The sequence below is a fragment of the Sebastes umbrosus genome, chromosome 24 (genome assembly GCF_015220745.1).
Source record: "Sebastes umbrosus isolate fSebUmb1 chromosome 24, fSebUmb1.pri, whole genome shotgun sequence".
Classification (NCBI taxonomy): domain Eukaryota; kingdom Metazoa; phylum Chordata; class Actinopteri; order Perciformes; family Sebastidae; genus Sebastes; species Sebastes umbrosus.
The window spans coordinates 13,972,092-13,989,357 of NC_051292.1; the positions used below are offsets into that span (position 1 = coordinate 13,972,092).

The window sequence follows — 17,266 nt, forward strand, 5'->3', positions numbered from 1 at the left end:
GCATAATTCTAAAAGTTTGTATTTTTATTAAAAACAGAACAAGTCAGTTAACTGTGACACCTTGATAACACAGAATGAAGTCTCTGTATTAACAATAGACTGATTCCACTGACACAGCATTGAAAAATGACCTTCAGATATCCCATGGTTAGGGTCTAAAACTACTCGGGTAAAGTTAATGAATGATCATTTTCATTGATAAATCCAGTGTTGATAGCTGGGAGGTGGGAAGGACATTAATTTTGGACGGCGTGTCAATATACGCCCGTAACATGCATAGCGTCCTTTCAAAATAAACTTCCGTTTTCACATGAAGTTATAGGTTTAGGTAATACAACCCCTTTAGGTAGGGTTAGGAAACGGTCGTGGTTGACGTTCACATCACTGGCTGGTGATTTTCTTTATTTCAGTGTGACTTTATAACTACATTTTAACTCCTATCTACCTGCACTCAACTTGCAAAAGGAAAGGTCAAGATATAAAGGCAGATCATTTCAGTTATATATATTCTATATATACTCTTTTCTCGTGAAATTAACTTTTATGAAGCTCAGAACAAACATACTATATACTGCTAATATACATATGATGTGTATTTTCAATGTTTCATTTGATAGAGACACCATACTGAAAAGCTTTGTGCACTATACTGCATATATCTTTATAGATATCTGTATGTATATGTCTTTATATCTTTCTTGAGCATGTGCAGCATGCTCAAGAAAGATATAAAGACAGAATTTGGAACAAATTCTAATAGTTTCTCACAGGATAGAGTTGTTTTCTCACAGGGGAGTCAGGATGGGTTTATAGTGTAATAAAGCAGCCCGGGTTACCAACAGGGAACTGCCTGGGTGTCAGTTGGATTTTGATAATTTGATTACTTGCAAATTTGTTTGGGGATTTGCACCACGGCAGTACAATATGAACAGGTCCTGCATTATTACGTAATCTTGTGGCCCTGTCTTATAGATGGTCAAAATCTTTATCTAATATCGTTATTATTTCAGTTTATGACGCAGACTAACTGAAACAGAAAACCTAGGAGGCAACAGGGCGCAATGACCAATTTTTGCTCCAGAACAGGTTAAAAGATGGTTTACAATCTGTATGCCTCCTCTCCGGCGACAGCCATGAACTGATTAGAATTTGGTGGTCAAAGTTAAAGACCTCACGTACGTCCCAGTCTCCTGTACGCAATATCTCCAACACAGTCTCATAGCAGTTTGTGAAACAGTCACGAAATTTTATCTATTTGATTCGTGTTCATAGACATGAATTTCCATTTTTTCGTGACGCTCAGCACAACTCTCAACAACGTATTGTTAGTGCATTTTCCTACGAATGTCCAGCAAAACGCGAAGCACGTGTCAATTTCTGCTCCAGTCTTTTAAAAAAAACAAAACGACTTAGTTAGGTTTAGGAATAGATCGACTTGGTTAGGTTTAGGCAACAAACTACTTAGTTAGGTCTAGGAATAGATCGACTTGGTTAGGCTTAGGCAACAAACTACTTAGTTAGGTTTAGGAATAGATCGACTTGGTTAGGTTTAGGCAACAAACTACTTAGTTAGGTTTAGGAAAAAATTGACTTGGTTAGGTTTAGGCAACAAACTACTTAGTTAGGTTTAGGAATAGATCAACTTGGTTAGGTTTAGGCAACAAGCTACTTAGTTAGGTTTAGGAATAGATCGACTTGGTTAGGTTTAGTCAACAAACTACTTAGTTAGGTTTAGGAAAAAATCGACTTGGTTAGGTTTAGGCAACAAACTACTTAGTTAGGTTTAGGAAAAGATCACGGTTTGAGTTTAAATAACTCCGGAAGAGCCGTAACTTAAGTACAGAAGTTACGTGACAAATAAGTCAACTGTGACCTTTGGTTTCACACGGGACACAAACAGCAGTCTCCTGGGCGAAAGTCCTGTGAGTTTTGACCCACCCATCCACCTCGACGTCCTCCCTACACGCCGTTCGCGGCTCTTTGTCCCAAAGGACGACTGTAAAACAAGAACATTGAGTTACAAATGTGAGAAGTACATCTATAAAGCTCATGCTTGCAGACTTGCATACAGTCATATGTTAAGTAGACAAAAAAATGCTGATAATAATAACTAGAACATTCCACATCAATGACACCAAAAATAGCACAGTCTCTCTGCATTGTTAAGCAGTTCTTCTCCTACTTGTTGATTGGCAGTTGCTGTTTCTTCATCTGCAAAATAGATTTCTGGTTTCGGGGTGTGACAAAGGGGCGGTCATTTAATGAAGGTTATAGTTGATGAGGTGCATGCAGACATAAACCTGTAACATCAAAATAACATAAAGCATAGTTGCATAGTGAATGTCATGAATATTAATCTCATGCAGCAGCAGCAGCTTACCAAAAATATCACAGAGAGAAACCATGCGTCTTACACAATGTTATACATGCATGCGCACACACACAAACCCACACACACACACACACACACACACACACCTCTGCTTGGGTAGAGTCCTGGTGGAATTTAGCCGAGAACAAACAAAGAAAAAACAGTTGAAAGAGAGACCGAGAGAGTTGTTTGAAGAGGACAGAGGAAATGTGTACGTGGTTAGCAGGTGATCCGTAAGACAATTCACTTCCTGATCAGGTTTTTAGCTTCTGTGGTCTCTGAGTCCTTTGATCCTGATGATCTCAGCACCAGTCCTGATCTAATATTTAGATCTTTCTATTCTATAATACAGCTGCACAGTGCATACTTAGCCCTATTTCTCACTTCTATCTGTACAGTAGCTCAGCTGTTGCTATCAAATTAAGGAAAAATACAAAAACAAAAGATTTAAATAAGGAGGTCTGACAGGTCTGTGATGGATCCACCATCATTAGTGTCAGTTAAGGTCTTAGTACTGTATGCTTCAACAAAAGTGCTTGTTGGATTGTTTCTGCAGTGGAAACATAAAGATTTGTGGGTCACAAAACACAACGCCTTCATTGTCTCCTTCCCTGTATTCCTTGTGTATTATTTATCAGGTACAGTGCTCATTAATCATTAATTAGATGGACTCATTTTCATCCTAATGGTACATTCACACCGGACCGGACTGGACCAAACTGTGTATAAATATGTGTGTATAACAGACAACATTGCTGCCGTATTTATGCCTAGATGACTTTATGTTGAGTGTTGATGGAGCAGCTGCATGGCCTGGCACTGATCCATCTAAACTCCATTCAGAAAACAAGCATTTTAAAAGACGTTTGCTTGTCGTCATGGTAACAGACCTGACAAAGCATGAATTCAGACTTTTTACTAATCAGCCTCATTATGTAGTTAGTTCAGCATACGTTTGATTCGTTTATTGATATTAAATCACAGCACAATCTGTTTATTTTGGGTTTATACCGCAGCAGCTACAGCTCGGTGAAATTCACAGCTCGCTGCCGGGTGACGTTATGAACCCAGACACAGCAGCGTTTGGTTTTCTGACATATCTGGGACTTCCACAACATGTACAAAGCAGCAACAGTGGTTATTTCCTCCATGGTTTGATGGAGGAAACGGAGGAAGAAAAAGTTGTTGGTATCTATGGAGACAAGTTCCTTCTCCTCTCCGCTGCGTTTTGAGCGCAAATGAACACAAATGATCCAGGCGGTCCAACTCGTGCGAGTAAAGCAAGGAGAAAATTTGCTTCACTCATGTCAGACATATTACATGAACATATAAAAAATTCCAACAAAGCGATACTGCCTTGCCCGCAGGCCGTCACATACAGTTCTTACTATAAGTGCTGCAGTAGTGGGGAGCCAACCTATGAACAATTTAACAATGAAGAAATCCTATTAACCTTTTGGCCTGAACCTTTTAGTAACAATCTGCTTTAAACCTGCCTGAATTTGCCTGAAATTTAAAGAGGATAATATTTCATAGGTTAACACTGTTTCTATTTGTCTCTTAAGCTACGACGGCAGATCGTTTCTACAGGATAGACCGAGCACAGGTAAGTCTGTCTCACCTAGACTGGATGTTCTTTCTCCATTGTGTCAAGACTATCTCAAAATGAATACATCTGCCTCTTCACTACAAAGAGCGCTGCCTCTCACTGCATTTGATTGATGATCAGTTCTAGCGTATATAGTGTAGGATAGGCCAGCATGTATGTTTCCTGAGAGGTGACACACAAGAAACTTGAAGTGAATATGTTTTGTTCAAGGATTAATGTGTGCTATATAATATCGTGGTGAGCTTCCACTCACAGCAGGGTCTGGATGATACCTGTATGGACTCACTGTTTGGTTGAAACCGTCTCGTGCTTCATGTTTTATCAGGAACATCTCAACTACGTATCAGAAATCTCCCAAGAAGAGATCTTCATCCTGGACCCTGAACTGGTTGTCATGACGACGGTGGGGACCTCCCCCTCGACCATGCCTGACCTGGTTAACCCCGCCTCCAGCCTGGTGAACAGCAGGTAGGTCAATCACCGCCACACTGGTCCTGTCCGTGTCACCACTGGTTGGACCTAAACCCTAACCGAACTAACCAGAGACATCCTTTTAATACTGTTGCAGCAAGGAGACTGCTGTTAGTGGCCCGTATAAACCAAAAGTTAACGCTGACCATAGGGTGTGTTACGCAACATTGTTTTGCGCAACATTGTTTTGCGCAACGTTGTTTTGCGCAACGATGTTTTGCGCAACGATGTTTTGCGCAACGCTGTTTGTGACGTTGCGTTGTTTAACGCACGTCATTTTACGCACGTCGTTTTACGCACGCCGTTTTCGCACGTTGTGTGATCAAAAGTCTTAAAAATATTCCTGAATCTGGATCATGATCCTGATCTCCACCAAAATCTAATGGATTGTTCATTGTGCCACACCCCACCCCTCCAAAAAATGTCATTCAGATCTATTGCGGACTTTTGGAGTAATCCTGCTAACGGACAAACAAACAAACAAACAAACAAACAAACCAACAAACCAACGCCGGTGAAAACATATCCTCCTTCCTAGGCCTTCGGCCTTGGCGGAGATAATTATGACACTTTTTTTTTGGTTCAGAGACGTCGACATTCAACGTATCCCGTGGTTTGTTGAAACGTACAATACCACATTTTTTTCTGACGACTGGGTTTGTAAAGTGGTTCATAAATTATGTTCTAATCTAACAAATCTATAACTCTTAGAATCTGCATGTTCTCATTGAAATGAACCCCTGCGGTGGGGGTTTCCAGAGTTGTGATGAGATGTAATAAACCGCTGTGTCATGTCTATGAACTGAACTTCCTGGTTGGTAGTTTATCTTCTACTCTGTAGAAACACACCAGCCCCGATGCAGCCTCTCACAGAGACGTTTTGCAAGACATAGATTAGTGACTTAGGGTGACTGTGTCTCAGCAACTAGAGCTGTTCGTGCACTAATCGTGGGTGATTCGATCGTCTGCTAATCCTGTCCACAAGTGTCCAAGCAAGACAATTGAATTCTCCCGATGATTAGAGCTCCCAGTGCCTTACATGGCTCGCTGCCAACAGTGTGTGTGTTTGTGGATAAAGAAGCTTTATAAATGTACCATTTACCAAGTCCCAAGTGAAGTCCCAGCACCGCCTCACTTTTGATCATGTATTGCATTGTGCTGTCATGTCGCTGTCGTGGTAGCTGTCAATCAAGCAGTCAGTCATTTGTGTAAAAACATTCTGTCTCTCTCTGTCCCTCTCTGGTATCAACAGTGTCCACACATGTTTAATAATTGCTGCTTTTATATCGTTACATAAAAGGACAGAGAGTATTTTATAGAGCCAACTGCAGAATTTAGCTCTCTCACATTCTGCTGTGAGCCCAAACGCATCCTCAGCATTAGATCGCCCGGCCCACGCAATCTAGATGTCACACTGAGCACAAATTCTGTGTTTTGTTATCTGCTGCTTACTGCAGACAGCAGTGCTATTTAATTTTTTTTTGGACTTTATCTTGATATACCTCATTCATTACAGAAAAAGAAGCACAGAGTGTGAAAGGCAGTGTTAACACTGTGTTGTACTTACATTCACACGTCTTTAGAAAATCAACGGCTACAATAGAGAGCTGTGTATTTCAGCTGCTTAATGAATTGTCCAAACAGATGCAAAACAGAAACCCTGTGAAGAGAAATTCCACAATGTGGAGTGGAGCATGCAAACACATTTTGTGACGGTTAATTCAGTATAAATAAATACAATTTATTTGTATAAAAAAAATATAATATTAGTGGCGGCTGGTGACTCAAAAAATTGGGGAAGACAGGAGGAAAACCAACCCATTTTATTTTGTTATTTCTCTTATTTTGCACCTCCATCTTATGTATACAGATATGGTATCAGTGCTGCTTGATATACAGTATGGGACACAGCTGCAAAGGCTTTAAATACAGTTACAATGGAGACCAAAGAATTTTGTCTCATTTTTCATCCGATTCGACTGGTACTAGGCCATTAAAAAGGCGTTATCAGTTGCTATAAGCACCATAGATGTGGGTCATTAGGGGCCTCCTACACCTACTACGTTGTAAAAGTGAAAGTGAAACTTAAATGTAACACGTTCTAACATGTAAAACTGAATGAAACGTCATGTTTTGAACACAAACAAAAAGGCTTACGCAATAAAACTACAACTTCTTTAGGTTTAGGCAATAAAACTACAACTTCTTTAGGTTTAGGCATTAAAACTACAACTTCTTTAGGTTTAGGCAATAAAACTACAACTTCTTTAGGTTTAGGCATTAAAACTACAACTTCTTTAGGTTTAGGCAAAACAAACAGTTACAGTAGGTTTAGGCAACAAAACTACAACTTCTTTAGGTTAAGCAACAAAACTACACCTTCTTTAGGTTTAGGCAACACAGCTACAACTTCTTTAGGTTTAGGCAACACAACTGTGCTCTCATGTTCCTAATTTATGTATCTTATAGAGGGGCAAACATGGGATTTAGATTATTCTGTAAATCTTTTAATCTGGAAAGCACTTTGCGCTTAAGTTTGACAATTGCTATATAAATAAAATGATAATAATTACTACACTAGTTGGCTGCTTATCTCTCTACTTTCTTATGTAAAGTGAAAAATGAAGCAGTAAAACAATACCAGTTACTCTTTTTTATATTTTAATCTCCCCTCTTGCCTCTCAAAAATAGAGGAGCAACCTCCTCTGTCTCTGTGGACCAGCCTCCACTGGTTAATATGTGGTAAATATGACAATAATAACTACTGACAACTAGACGGGCAGCAAACATTATGGACTGTCAGTCTGGAAACATACTGTCCGAGCCGTGGCCTGAAGAAAGAAACATGACTGCAGTGTACTGTGGGCCGTCACACTTTGGTTTATGTGTGAATGTGTGAATGTGTTCTTGCGAAGGAAGCTGTAATAAACTTGCTCGTATGGACCCGTAGTCCCCCGGTGATATCCTTATATAAATATGTGTCGTCTGCAGAATTATGATAAGATATTTAGTTGTTTTCCATAATCTGTGCTAGTGGGAGCAGAAACATGTCATCGCTGTACGCTCAGATGTATAATTCATTACCAATCGACACAAAATAGTCCCTGTTCTTTCAAGTAGGATTCAAACCAGTTTAGCACCGTGCCAGATGGTCCCACCCAGTGCTCCAGTCTGTCCAGTAACATGTTGTGGTCGACCGTGAGAGCCTGCTACTGGGTGTCTGTGTACGAGGCACTGGGTCCACGCCCAGCAGGAGAAAGAAGAGGCATGTTGGGGGAAGTAGAAGTAGGGCAGGGACCCCGTCTGTCTCATTTGAATGGCAGTAATTTGAGACGCGACAGTGCAGCTTAGTGGCATCCATTAACATCACATGCAGTCGTCTGATTTCAGCTTGTTAGAGATATCCCTGAGAGGGGAGGTGGAGGGAGGCTGATGAAGCAAACTTTTGGCGACCTTGCTGTCCTTATCGGTCTCGTCAGCCCAGTTCTCCCGCTTTGTCGTCTTCATTATCGGCAAGGTTGTTGTTACAGAGTGTATTGTGCAGTTGTCCGGGGGGAATATGAATCCCAAAAGAGGTGGAGAGAGGAGGAGGAATTAGGAGACTGATCCATGAGCTGGTTCAGTAGTTTAACTCTCGATCTGTTTGTGTGGAGGCCTTCTACATCCCCAGAACAGAGAGAAGTTGTCAATGATTCCTTTCAAATAGCAGGTTTCACAGAGTCCTCAGAGTATGCTGTTGATCTCTCTGTTGACTGTGCTCATGTTTTCGGTGGACAGTTAACTGAACGTATCCGTTTGCGACTAATGAAAGTGAATCTGATATTGGCAATTTGATGAGCGAGCAAGTGTTAGTCGCGAGTGCGTAGGGAGGGTCGAGCTCACGCTCATCACATTTGTGCACGCGGAGCAGAAAGGCTCCCTTCCGAGGATGGTTTTCCGCTCATATCACGTGCACGCGCCTGGTTTTTATGTGCGAGATTAGTTTCAAATTCCAAGTTCTTTATAATCATATGCGCAGCAGTTACAACAAAGTAGTCGTTGGCAATGAAAGTCTTGAATCTCAGGCTCCCAATAAATACGTATAAAAAAAGAGAAGCAAAGTCAATAGTAAACTAACTAACTTTAAAGCAAAAATGGACAAGAAGTCAAAAGTGCTCATGAAAAAATTAGCAAACTCCATATGCTGATGATCAAAAGCTTAAGCTTAATAAGTGAGTTGACCTTGAGCTAAGATTGTCAATATATAATGAGACAATATAAGAACTAAATCAATAGTTTAAAGAAGCCTAAAGTATATAAAGTGACTAGTCTATGAGAAAATGAGCCTACTTCTCTCTTGATTTATTACCTCAGTAAACACTGTAAACATGAGTTTATGGTCTCAACTGCTAGTTTCAAGTCTTCTTCAATACAGCATGATGTTCATTTAGTAAATTATGGTCCCATTTATAGTCAAATAGACCATAAAGCAGGGGATGCTTTAGGGCGGGGCTACCTTGTGATTGACAGGTCGTTACCACGGCGATGTCCGGTCTGGGAGTTGGATGTGTTCGTCTTTCACAGTGTGATTTCACTTCACGAAACATTACATTTTGGTCGCCTAAAAATGTTTTATTCAGCGTTTGGTTGTACTTAGCTCCACCCTCTCGTGTCACTTCTGGTTGCAAAGAACCAAGATGGCGACGGCCAAAATGCCGAACTCGAGGCTTCAAAAAGGCAGTCCACAAAGCAATGGGTGACGTCACGGTGACTATGTCCACTTCTTATGTACAGTCTAAGGTTGGAGCACAGTTTTGCACTTATCTTTAGGTATAGCACCCAGCAGGTAGCGATCCCATTCACTGTGCATGACTTCACTCGTTTTGTTTCAGTGAATCTTGGGAAAGTTGAGGTGTAATTTAGAGAGAGCTGTCCTCTTAAATGTTGTCAAGTTGAATTCTGATGATCTAACTCACCATCAGAAGACATTGGCAGAGTGTCGTGGAGTTCAGAACACTTCTCCGGTGTAAATTGTCTCGAGTATGCCAATCTTCTGTAACAATTTATGACAGTCCTTTGCACTTCAGAGCGAGCAGTGAGGCGTAGTGTTGTCCAGGGCACAATTCTGTCTGTGGTCCTTATATTAAATAATGTTGTGAGCAGCAGACGGCAGTTCAAAGTGGTTATTCGCAACCAACAGAGAATTGTCATAAATTATCCTCCCAATGATTTAGTTGTCATAGGAAACCTCCTTTAAGGTTGTGTAATTCTGCTGTATGCTGTACTGTATTTCATAATATGTTCTTTTTTTGGTGATCTCTAGTGAAAGCCCCTGTGATCAGACCTCCAACCAAGTCATTGTCTACCCTCTCGCTCCTCCCTCCCCTTCACTTTCATCCTCTGATCCCAGGTAAAACCACACATTAAACACAAACATACAGGTCACTACCGAGTTCTTTGAAAGCAGCTTATCTTTTTACCGACTGACTGTGTGTTTGTGTGTGTTACCCTTTAAACCCTATATTACCTTAGAGAGGCAGTAATTGCTCTGTGTGATACACAGCTGCAAAGGCTTTATATACAGTTACAATGGAGACCAAAGAATTTTGTCTCATTTTTCATCCTATTCGACTGTTATCAGGCCATTAAATAGGCGTTATCAGTCGCTATAAGCACCATAGATGTGGGTCAGTGGGGGCCTACTACGCCTACTATGTTGTAAAAGGGAAAGTGAAACTTAAAAGTAACACGTTCTAACATGTAAAACTGAATGAAACGTCATGTTTTGAACACAAACAAAAAGGCTTACGCAATAAAGCTACAACTTCTTTAGGTTAAGCAACAAAACTACAACTTATTTAGGTTTAGGCAACACAACTACAACTTATTTAGGTTTAGGTAACAAAACTACAACTTCTTTAGGTCTAGGCAATAAAACTACAACTTCCATAGGTTTAGGAAACAAAAACAGTTACAGTAGGTTTAGGCAACAAAACTACAACTTCTTTAGGTTAAGCAACAAAACTACAACTTATTTAGGTTTAGGCAACACCGCTACAACTTCTTTAGGTTTAGGCAAAACAACTACAACTTCTTTAGGTTTAGGTAACAAAACTACAACTTCTTTAGGTTTAGGCAATAAAACTACAACTTCCATAGGTTTAGGCAACAAAAACAGTTAGGTTTAGGCAACAAAACTACAACTTCTTTAGGTTTAGGCAAAAAAACTACAGCTTCTTTAGGTTTAGACAACAAAACTACAACTTCTTAAGGTTTAGGCAATAAAACTACAACTTTTTTAGGTTTAGGCAACAAAACTAAAACTTCTTAAGATTTAACAACAAAACTACAACTTCTTTAATTTTACGCAATAAAACTACAACTTCTTTAGGTTTAGACAACAAAACTACAACTTCTTTAGGTTTAGGCAATACAACTACAACTTCTTTAGGTTTAGACAACAAAACTACAACTTCTTTAGGTTTAGGCAAACAAATTAGAACTTCTTTTTTCACACTGTCTATACTACAGCGCCTGACTTCCACTTCTGCTCCTGTCATAATTACTATGGTCGCTGTTGTGTTCATTTATACCTAATTTCGGTGATCTACCATGTGAATAGATGATAAAACCTACTAGTGGGTGTAGTAGGCCCCTATTGGCCCACATTTATGGGGCTTATTGCGACTGATAACGCCTTTTTAATAGCCTGACAACAGTCTAATCAGCTTTTATATTTCTCTGAAGTTTTTGTGCTTACATAATACATAAAACAGATATGCAGAAGAATAACCTCCAGAAAGTAATATTGTGTTGTGTTTCAGTCAAGAAAGTGGATGTCAGGTTGCATTATGATATCCATATACAGTATACAGCTGGTGCTGTGGGAAGGGCTCGGCTCGTTCTGATTGGTTGAGCAAGTATGCAAATGTCGTAGCGCTGCTTCACAGTTTGAGATGTCAAGCCTATAGAGCCTGTTAGAGGGCAAAGCCTGCATGAAGTAGAACTGCATAATTCTGATGCGTGTGTATGCATAGGTGTGTGTGGGAGTATAAATACATGAATAATATTTTCTATCTGCATTTTTCCACAGTTCCCTCTCCTTCGAGAAACAGCAAAAGTGTTACTATACTGTTTGTTATGGTGGTGTGTGTGTGTTTCCAGTGTGTGTCTGTGGACAACACATTTTTCTGCTTGCCCTGCCTCCATATGAAATCCTTTTAACCATATTTACACACACACTCACACAGATTAAATTCTCACCTACAGAAACCTGTTAGAGCAGCTGTCTGCTGATGCTCAGATCGTACAGAGAGAGAACAGATTCAGTGAGAGAGGAGACGGTGGAGAGTTTCTCTCTAATCACTGTTTTTTTAGGATAAGTCTGGTGTTATCCTATATTTTTCTTATTGTCAACAAATCCCATGAAAGGACCCAAACCAACAATGTGAGAATATCTGTGGCTCTGGAGCCCATTTATTCCCGCAGCAAACCTTTCCTCGGAGGAGTAAGGACTGTTTTCAGTGGCGGATTAATCCACATTTGGTGCTCTAGTGAGTATTTGTGTCATCAGGACGGTGTATGAGTCAAAATAAACTAGTGTGTGCGTCTTCATGGTGATGAAGGAACATGTCAGCCAGTGCAACAGTGATGTGTTTTAAAGCTCTGTGGCACAGAGAAAAGATACATCAGGCTTTGATACACACATATTAAATGTTAGTACATGGGATGTGTTGTTCAGATGAAGGTAGAATAGTCTTATCTTTTAAAAAATTGTAATGTATGGCTATTGTTACACCACTTCAAGTGTTATTTAAACCCTAACTGTGATCTTTTCCTAAACCTAATTAAGTAATTTTGTTGCCTAAACCTAAGGAAGTTGTTTCCTGTGAAGACGGAAGTTTATTTTTAAAAGACTGTTTGCATGTAACAAGCGGAAAATTGACACTCCTAGGAAAACGAAGATATCATACGAACCGTTGTATGAGAATACGTTGCAGAATAATGGGAAGAAAACCGTAGGCCGGATGAATTCTGAAGTGTATAGGGACGTACTGGATTTCATATGGAGGGCAGTGCAAGCAGAAAAATATGGCGTCCACAGACACACACACTGCAAACAGTATAGTAACACTTGGCTGTTTCTCGAAGAAGAGGAAACTGCGGGGAAGGCAGTCAATGCCTGCAAAGGATTATCGACAAAGTATTAAAAAAGGAACAGTTTATTTATGATTATGTTAATTTGTCCAATTACATTTGAGCTCTCTGAAAATAGGTGACTGTGTATTAAAAAAATGGTGTTCAACCCATTGAATTAAAACTGAAAGTCTGCACTTCAGTTGCCTTTAATTCCATTGTGGTGGTGTACAGAGCCAAAATAATTAAAAACCGTCACTGGTGGCTAAGAGAGCGAGAGAGAGAGAGAGAGATTAAATGTGGTGATTTTGGTGAATTTAAACACACTATTACTAGCAGTATTGTTGTATGCATGTAACGGCTGACCGACAATAACAGATTTTTGAAAATGAGAGACACATAACGGCATGTTATGTTAAATTTAACAGTTTTGTTCCTATAGTGTGTGGAGAGCTACGATTTGGCCAAAACAGCAACACCACACACTACCACATTCATTCATCAACAACAAGAGTCCCGGATAAAAAAGAAAATGTAAATCTTGCAAAATCCTTCACGATGAAACGTGACTTTAGTGTAAACAAACACGACGGACGATCGGGCCTAAAATCATCTTGATTCTAGTATAGTGTGTCCTCCAGTTACCAAAAACATAGACAATAAAAACTATTCTTCTATTAAGTACATGTTAATCTGACCATCTCTTTTTTTCCTGATCACATAATGTAATGTGTTTACTCATCAGGATCAGTGCTCTTTTGTACCATTTCAGTAATGAGTGGTAGTTATTAGTATAAACATAAGTGGGCACGCTGCAATGACAGCGGCGCTAAAGTTAATTGACCCTGGCTGGTTGATTTAGAGTTTAATTATGTGGTGTTGTATTTGATTATCAGCTATTGAAACAACAATGCCGACAATATGACAACGTGGTAACATAAACATTTACAGGATCATAATATTTCCCCTGGCGTTTGAGCTGCTCTGTGGGTATAAAACGTGAACGTATAAAGATTAGCTTACCGAATCCATAAAGGAACAGGTACAATGTGAGTATAGGCAGCGCAACACAACCTGCTGATCCTAACAACACTTCCCTTTGGCTACGTGTGAGTGTGCACGCACGTGTGTGTGTGCATGTGTGTTGGCGGGCTGATTTGCAATGCTGAGTGCACCGAGTGGGAGGACGAGGAGGAGAGATGAGACCGAGAGGCAGGGGCCGAGTGAGGGAGAGATGGGTTTAGGAGAAAGACAGAGTCGGAAAAAAACAGTGGATGGAGAGAGAAATGCATGTCAGAGCACTCGAGAGTCACAGCGATCCACCGTACTTAGACACACACACACTAACAGAGTAGCGGTTTGCCCACGCAGGGCCAGAGGTGAACGTTATTCCTCCCACTATAATTACCTCTCTCTCTTCTGCTCTCCATCCCTCTGTCTCTGACACCTACACACCAAACATTTTGTTTTTATAAATGATTTTTGAGCTGATAGCTTCGCATGCTGTCGGTTTACACTTCAGCATCGGGTGGAAATCTGTTTAAGAGCAGACGCAATCAGGCTCTGAGGTCAGGGGATTTCTGAAATATTACTGAGGTATGTTTCAGGAGAGAAAACTTAGTGACTATTTCTGGGAGATGTGGCAGAAATGACGATGCATTGTCATTATTTAGTGTATCGTGTGTATTGGAAACCAGACTGAACAACATTAAACAAACCAAGAAAACTGAACATGGGTTCCCCGCCTTTACCCAATGTCAGCTGGGATTGGCTCCAGCCCCTCCGCAACCCTGAATAGGATAAGCGGTTACAGATAATGGATGGATGAAAAGTGAACACGCTTGCCTTTCTCATGGATTAAACTGTATGTCAGGGGGAGGTTGGTATGCACAGGAGAGCTACTTTTATCACTGTGGAACCATAGCTAGATAGATCATGTGATACAGTCAAAACAACAGACTTGTGGTCGACACAAGGGGTTAATAGTAGTCCTTAGTGATGCGTTGGTTCAACAAGCCCATGGTTCGGCTTGTGTTACGGTTTTTGGGTCGCTTTTTGGGCCATTTGTAAAGTGTTTGAAATCCAAAATACATGAATTGATTTGATGTAGCTATACAGCGTAACTTCTCTGAGACAGCCTCATGAAGCTGCATCTCAAATTAATCTCCAGGTTCCCAGCTTTCAGATGATGTACACCGCTTCTACGCAGAATCTACTGTTGACCTGCTATCTCCCCCTAAAGACCCCCTGTACCCTCCTAAAAAAGACAAAACGTCCCTATTGTGGTTCTCAGAGCGTTAATGCATCTGCCTCCTCTACTTGTTTAAGGTTGGGGAAAGATGGTGCTCATGGTTAAAAGAAACATTGTTTAAAAGAAATGTTTGCCTTTGGTAGGAGACGGGGATGCAAACGGTGGTCTCTGGTCTCAAAGAAAGATAAGATAAGATAATTTCCCGAGGGGAAAACCGCTCTGCAGCAGTTCGCAGTACAAACTAGGAAAGAGTGGAAATATACCAAATATAACTGCGCTGTCCAGCTCTCCACATGAGGTAGATGAGTTGTACAATTTAATTGCCACCGGAAGAAAGGCTCTCCTGCGGTGCATTGTGGTGGTTACAGTCTACTGCTGACAGACCAGCACATCACGGAGAGAATGAGAGTCATCCTCCTCTCTGACACCACCACCAAAGAATCCAGCGCCTCCGCAGGCAAGCTTTGAGCTTGTTGATTCCGTTGCCGTTGACTACCCTCACCCTGCTGCCCCAACACACCAGATCATAGCGCTGGCTACCACGGACTGGTAGAACACCCTCAGCATATACTGCAGACATTGAATGAGCAGAGCCTCGGTGTTCTTTAGCCCAGTCCGGCTTGTACTTGTAGAACTGTTTCCACATCCACCCCCTGGATGGAAACAGATGTAGTGAACCACCAACTCCTTCATCTCACCAGTGTTAAGCTGCAGGTCGTTCAGCCCACACCGCTCAGTGAAGCAGTCCACTACGCACCTGTGCTCGGCAGAGTCATCCGAGGACTTCTGTAGGTGGCAGGACTTGGAGTTGTAACTAAAGTCTGAGGTGTCATCAGAAACCAGAACGCTTCCGATGCCAAAATCTTGTCCCGTTGTCTCCAGATTCTACATAGATGCAGAATCTGTTTTTAGAGCGTATGTCTGCTACCAGTTTCTTCACTTTTTTGATCATTCTGAGTGACTTTCACATACCTTCTGCTTCCTCTTGTTTTGTCATGAGCTTGTCCTACTTTGCCACCCATCAAAATGCTTCCTTCTCCTTTTTCTCTAGCGGTGTCTCGCTCATGCTCGTTATCTCAGTGTTCCACTCGTCAACTGTTTACCATTCAAACATACCAGATAAGTGAATGCAGTGAAGAGGTTACCAAAAGGTTGTGACTCATAGTTTTGACATCCAAAAGGCAGGCAGTCATCATTTGCATCATTAGAGGGAGGTTAAAGATTCTCATTCAGGGAAAAATATTTCATTTAGAAAGAAATGTTAAAGAAGAAGAAGTATTAACAGACCACATGGTTCCCATCCTCTACAGAACATACATTCCCGGGGCTGTTTGGAAGCTGGAGAATAGTCTGGAAACATTCAGTGTTGGTTGTAAGCCGTCTCCGGCTGAGATAGAGTTGGTTTAGTGACTGTGTTTCCTTTGTTCTGCTGTAGTTCTTCCCAGAGGCAGCGGATAAACAGTGACAGCTCTGCCGTTGATGCTTTAACACACAACACAACACCTGTGGCCAGCAAACTCAGCAGGTTAGTATCCTCTCAGACACACACACACCCTGTAGAGTGTCTTTATGTGTAGTTTTAATGTGTTCAAGATGCTCTTTATTGTTTTTTATTAGCAAATCAGACCCTCCATGAGTACAACAACAACACAACGGGTGATTTGACAAGTTGACGTGACAGAAAAAAAATGTGCATTAATCACATTCAAAGGATAGCAAACAGAGACTCAGTGTTACGGGCTCACAACTACATGTACTTTTCAAGTGTACTAAAAACAATAGGGAGCCCGTTATGTCAAATTGAGTACTTGTCTAAATGTGTCATTAGGTTGGATTTTATGTTTCCTGTCGTTATGCTGTTCCTGGTCTGTGTTTTGCAGGGCGGGTTGCATCCACCGTTCCAACACCACTGCTGCGGATTTTAAACCAAAACTGAGGTCAGTACATTTACAAACACATGTTTGTACTGTTATTTAAATCAACAAATCCTCAATACATCACAGGAGTTAAACATTAAAATACAAAAAAATATATTTTAAAATTAGAATTATATATAAATACTGTATATATTATCTCTTTTATGTGAATGGGCAAAACCTGCCTCCTACAAAATTACATTCCCATAAAATTAAACTGCATTCTCAATAACGTTTCGAGGGAAATGTATTTTCTCCTGGATTACGGTCGCCGTTTTAAACAGTTTTAAACTATTTTAAACCGTTTTTAACAGTTTTAAACAATTTTAAACAGTTTTAAACCGTTTTAAACAATTTAAACCATTTTAAACATGTGGTTAACGTTGTAAATGAAACAAACCGAAACATACAACAAAGCTTCTCGGTTAGATTTAGTTAAAAACATCATAATTTGGCTTAAAATTACTGTTTGTTATATTTTCAAGCTATGGATATCAATGTTTTTTTAGTTTCACATGGGACACAAACAGCGG

At 40.5% G+C, this 17,266-nt stretch overlaps 1 protein-coding gene across 5 annotated transcripts in view; it reads left to right on the forward strand.

The window, feature by feature from the left end:
• Window positions 1–17,266, forward strand: part of LOC119483766 (diacylglycerol kinase zeta-like) — a 100,988-nt gene that overhangs the window by 69,322 nt on the left and 14,400 nt on the right. For 4 of the 5 annotated variants that reach the window (XM_037762213.1, XM_037762212.1, XM_037762214.1 and 1 more), the window contains 5 exons: window positions 3,937–3,977; window positions 4,306–4,448; window positions 9,754–9,840; window positions 16,253–16,342; window positions 16,698–16,754. In XM_037762213.1, coding sequence (XP_037618141.1) covers window positions 3,937–3,977; window positions 4,306–4,448; window positions 9,754–9,840; window positions 16,253–16,342; window positions 16,698–16,754 — 418 coding nt within the window. The remainder of the gene's footprint in view (window positions 1–3,936; window positions 3,978–4,305; window positions 4,449–9,753; window positions 9,841–16,252; window positions 16,343–16,697; window positions 16,755–17,266) is intronic. The other variant, XM_037762215.1, reaches the window with a different exon arrangement.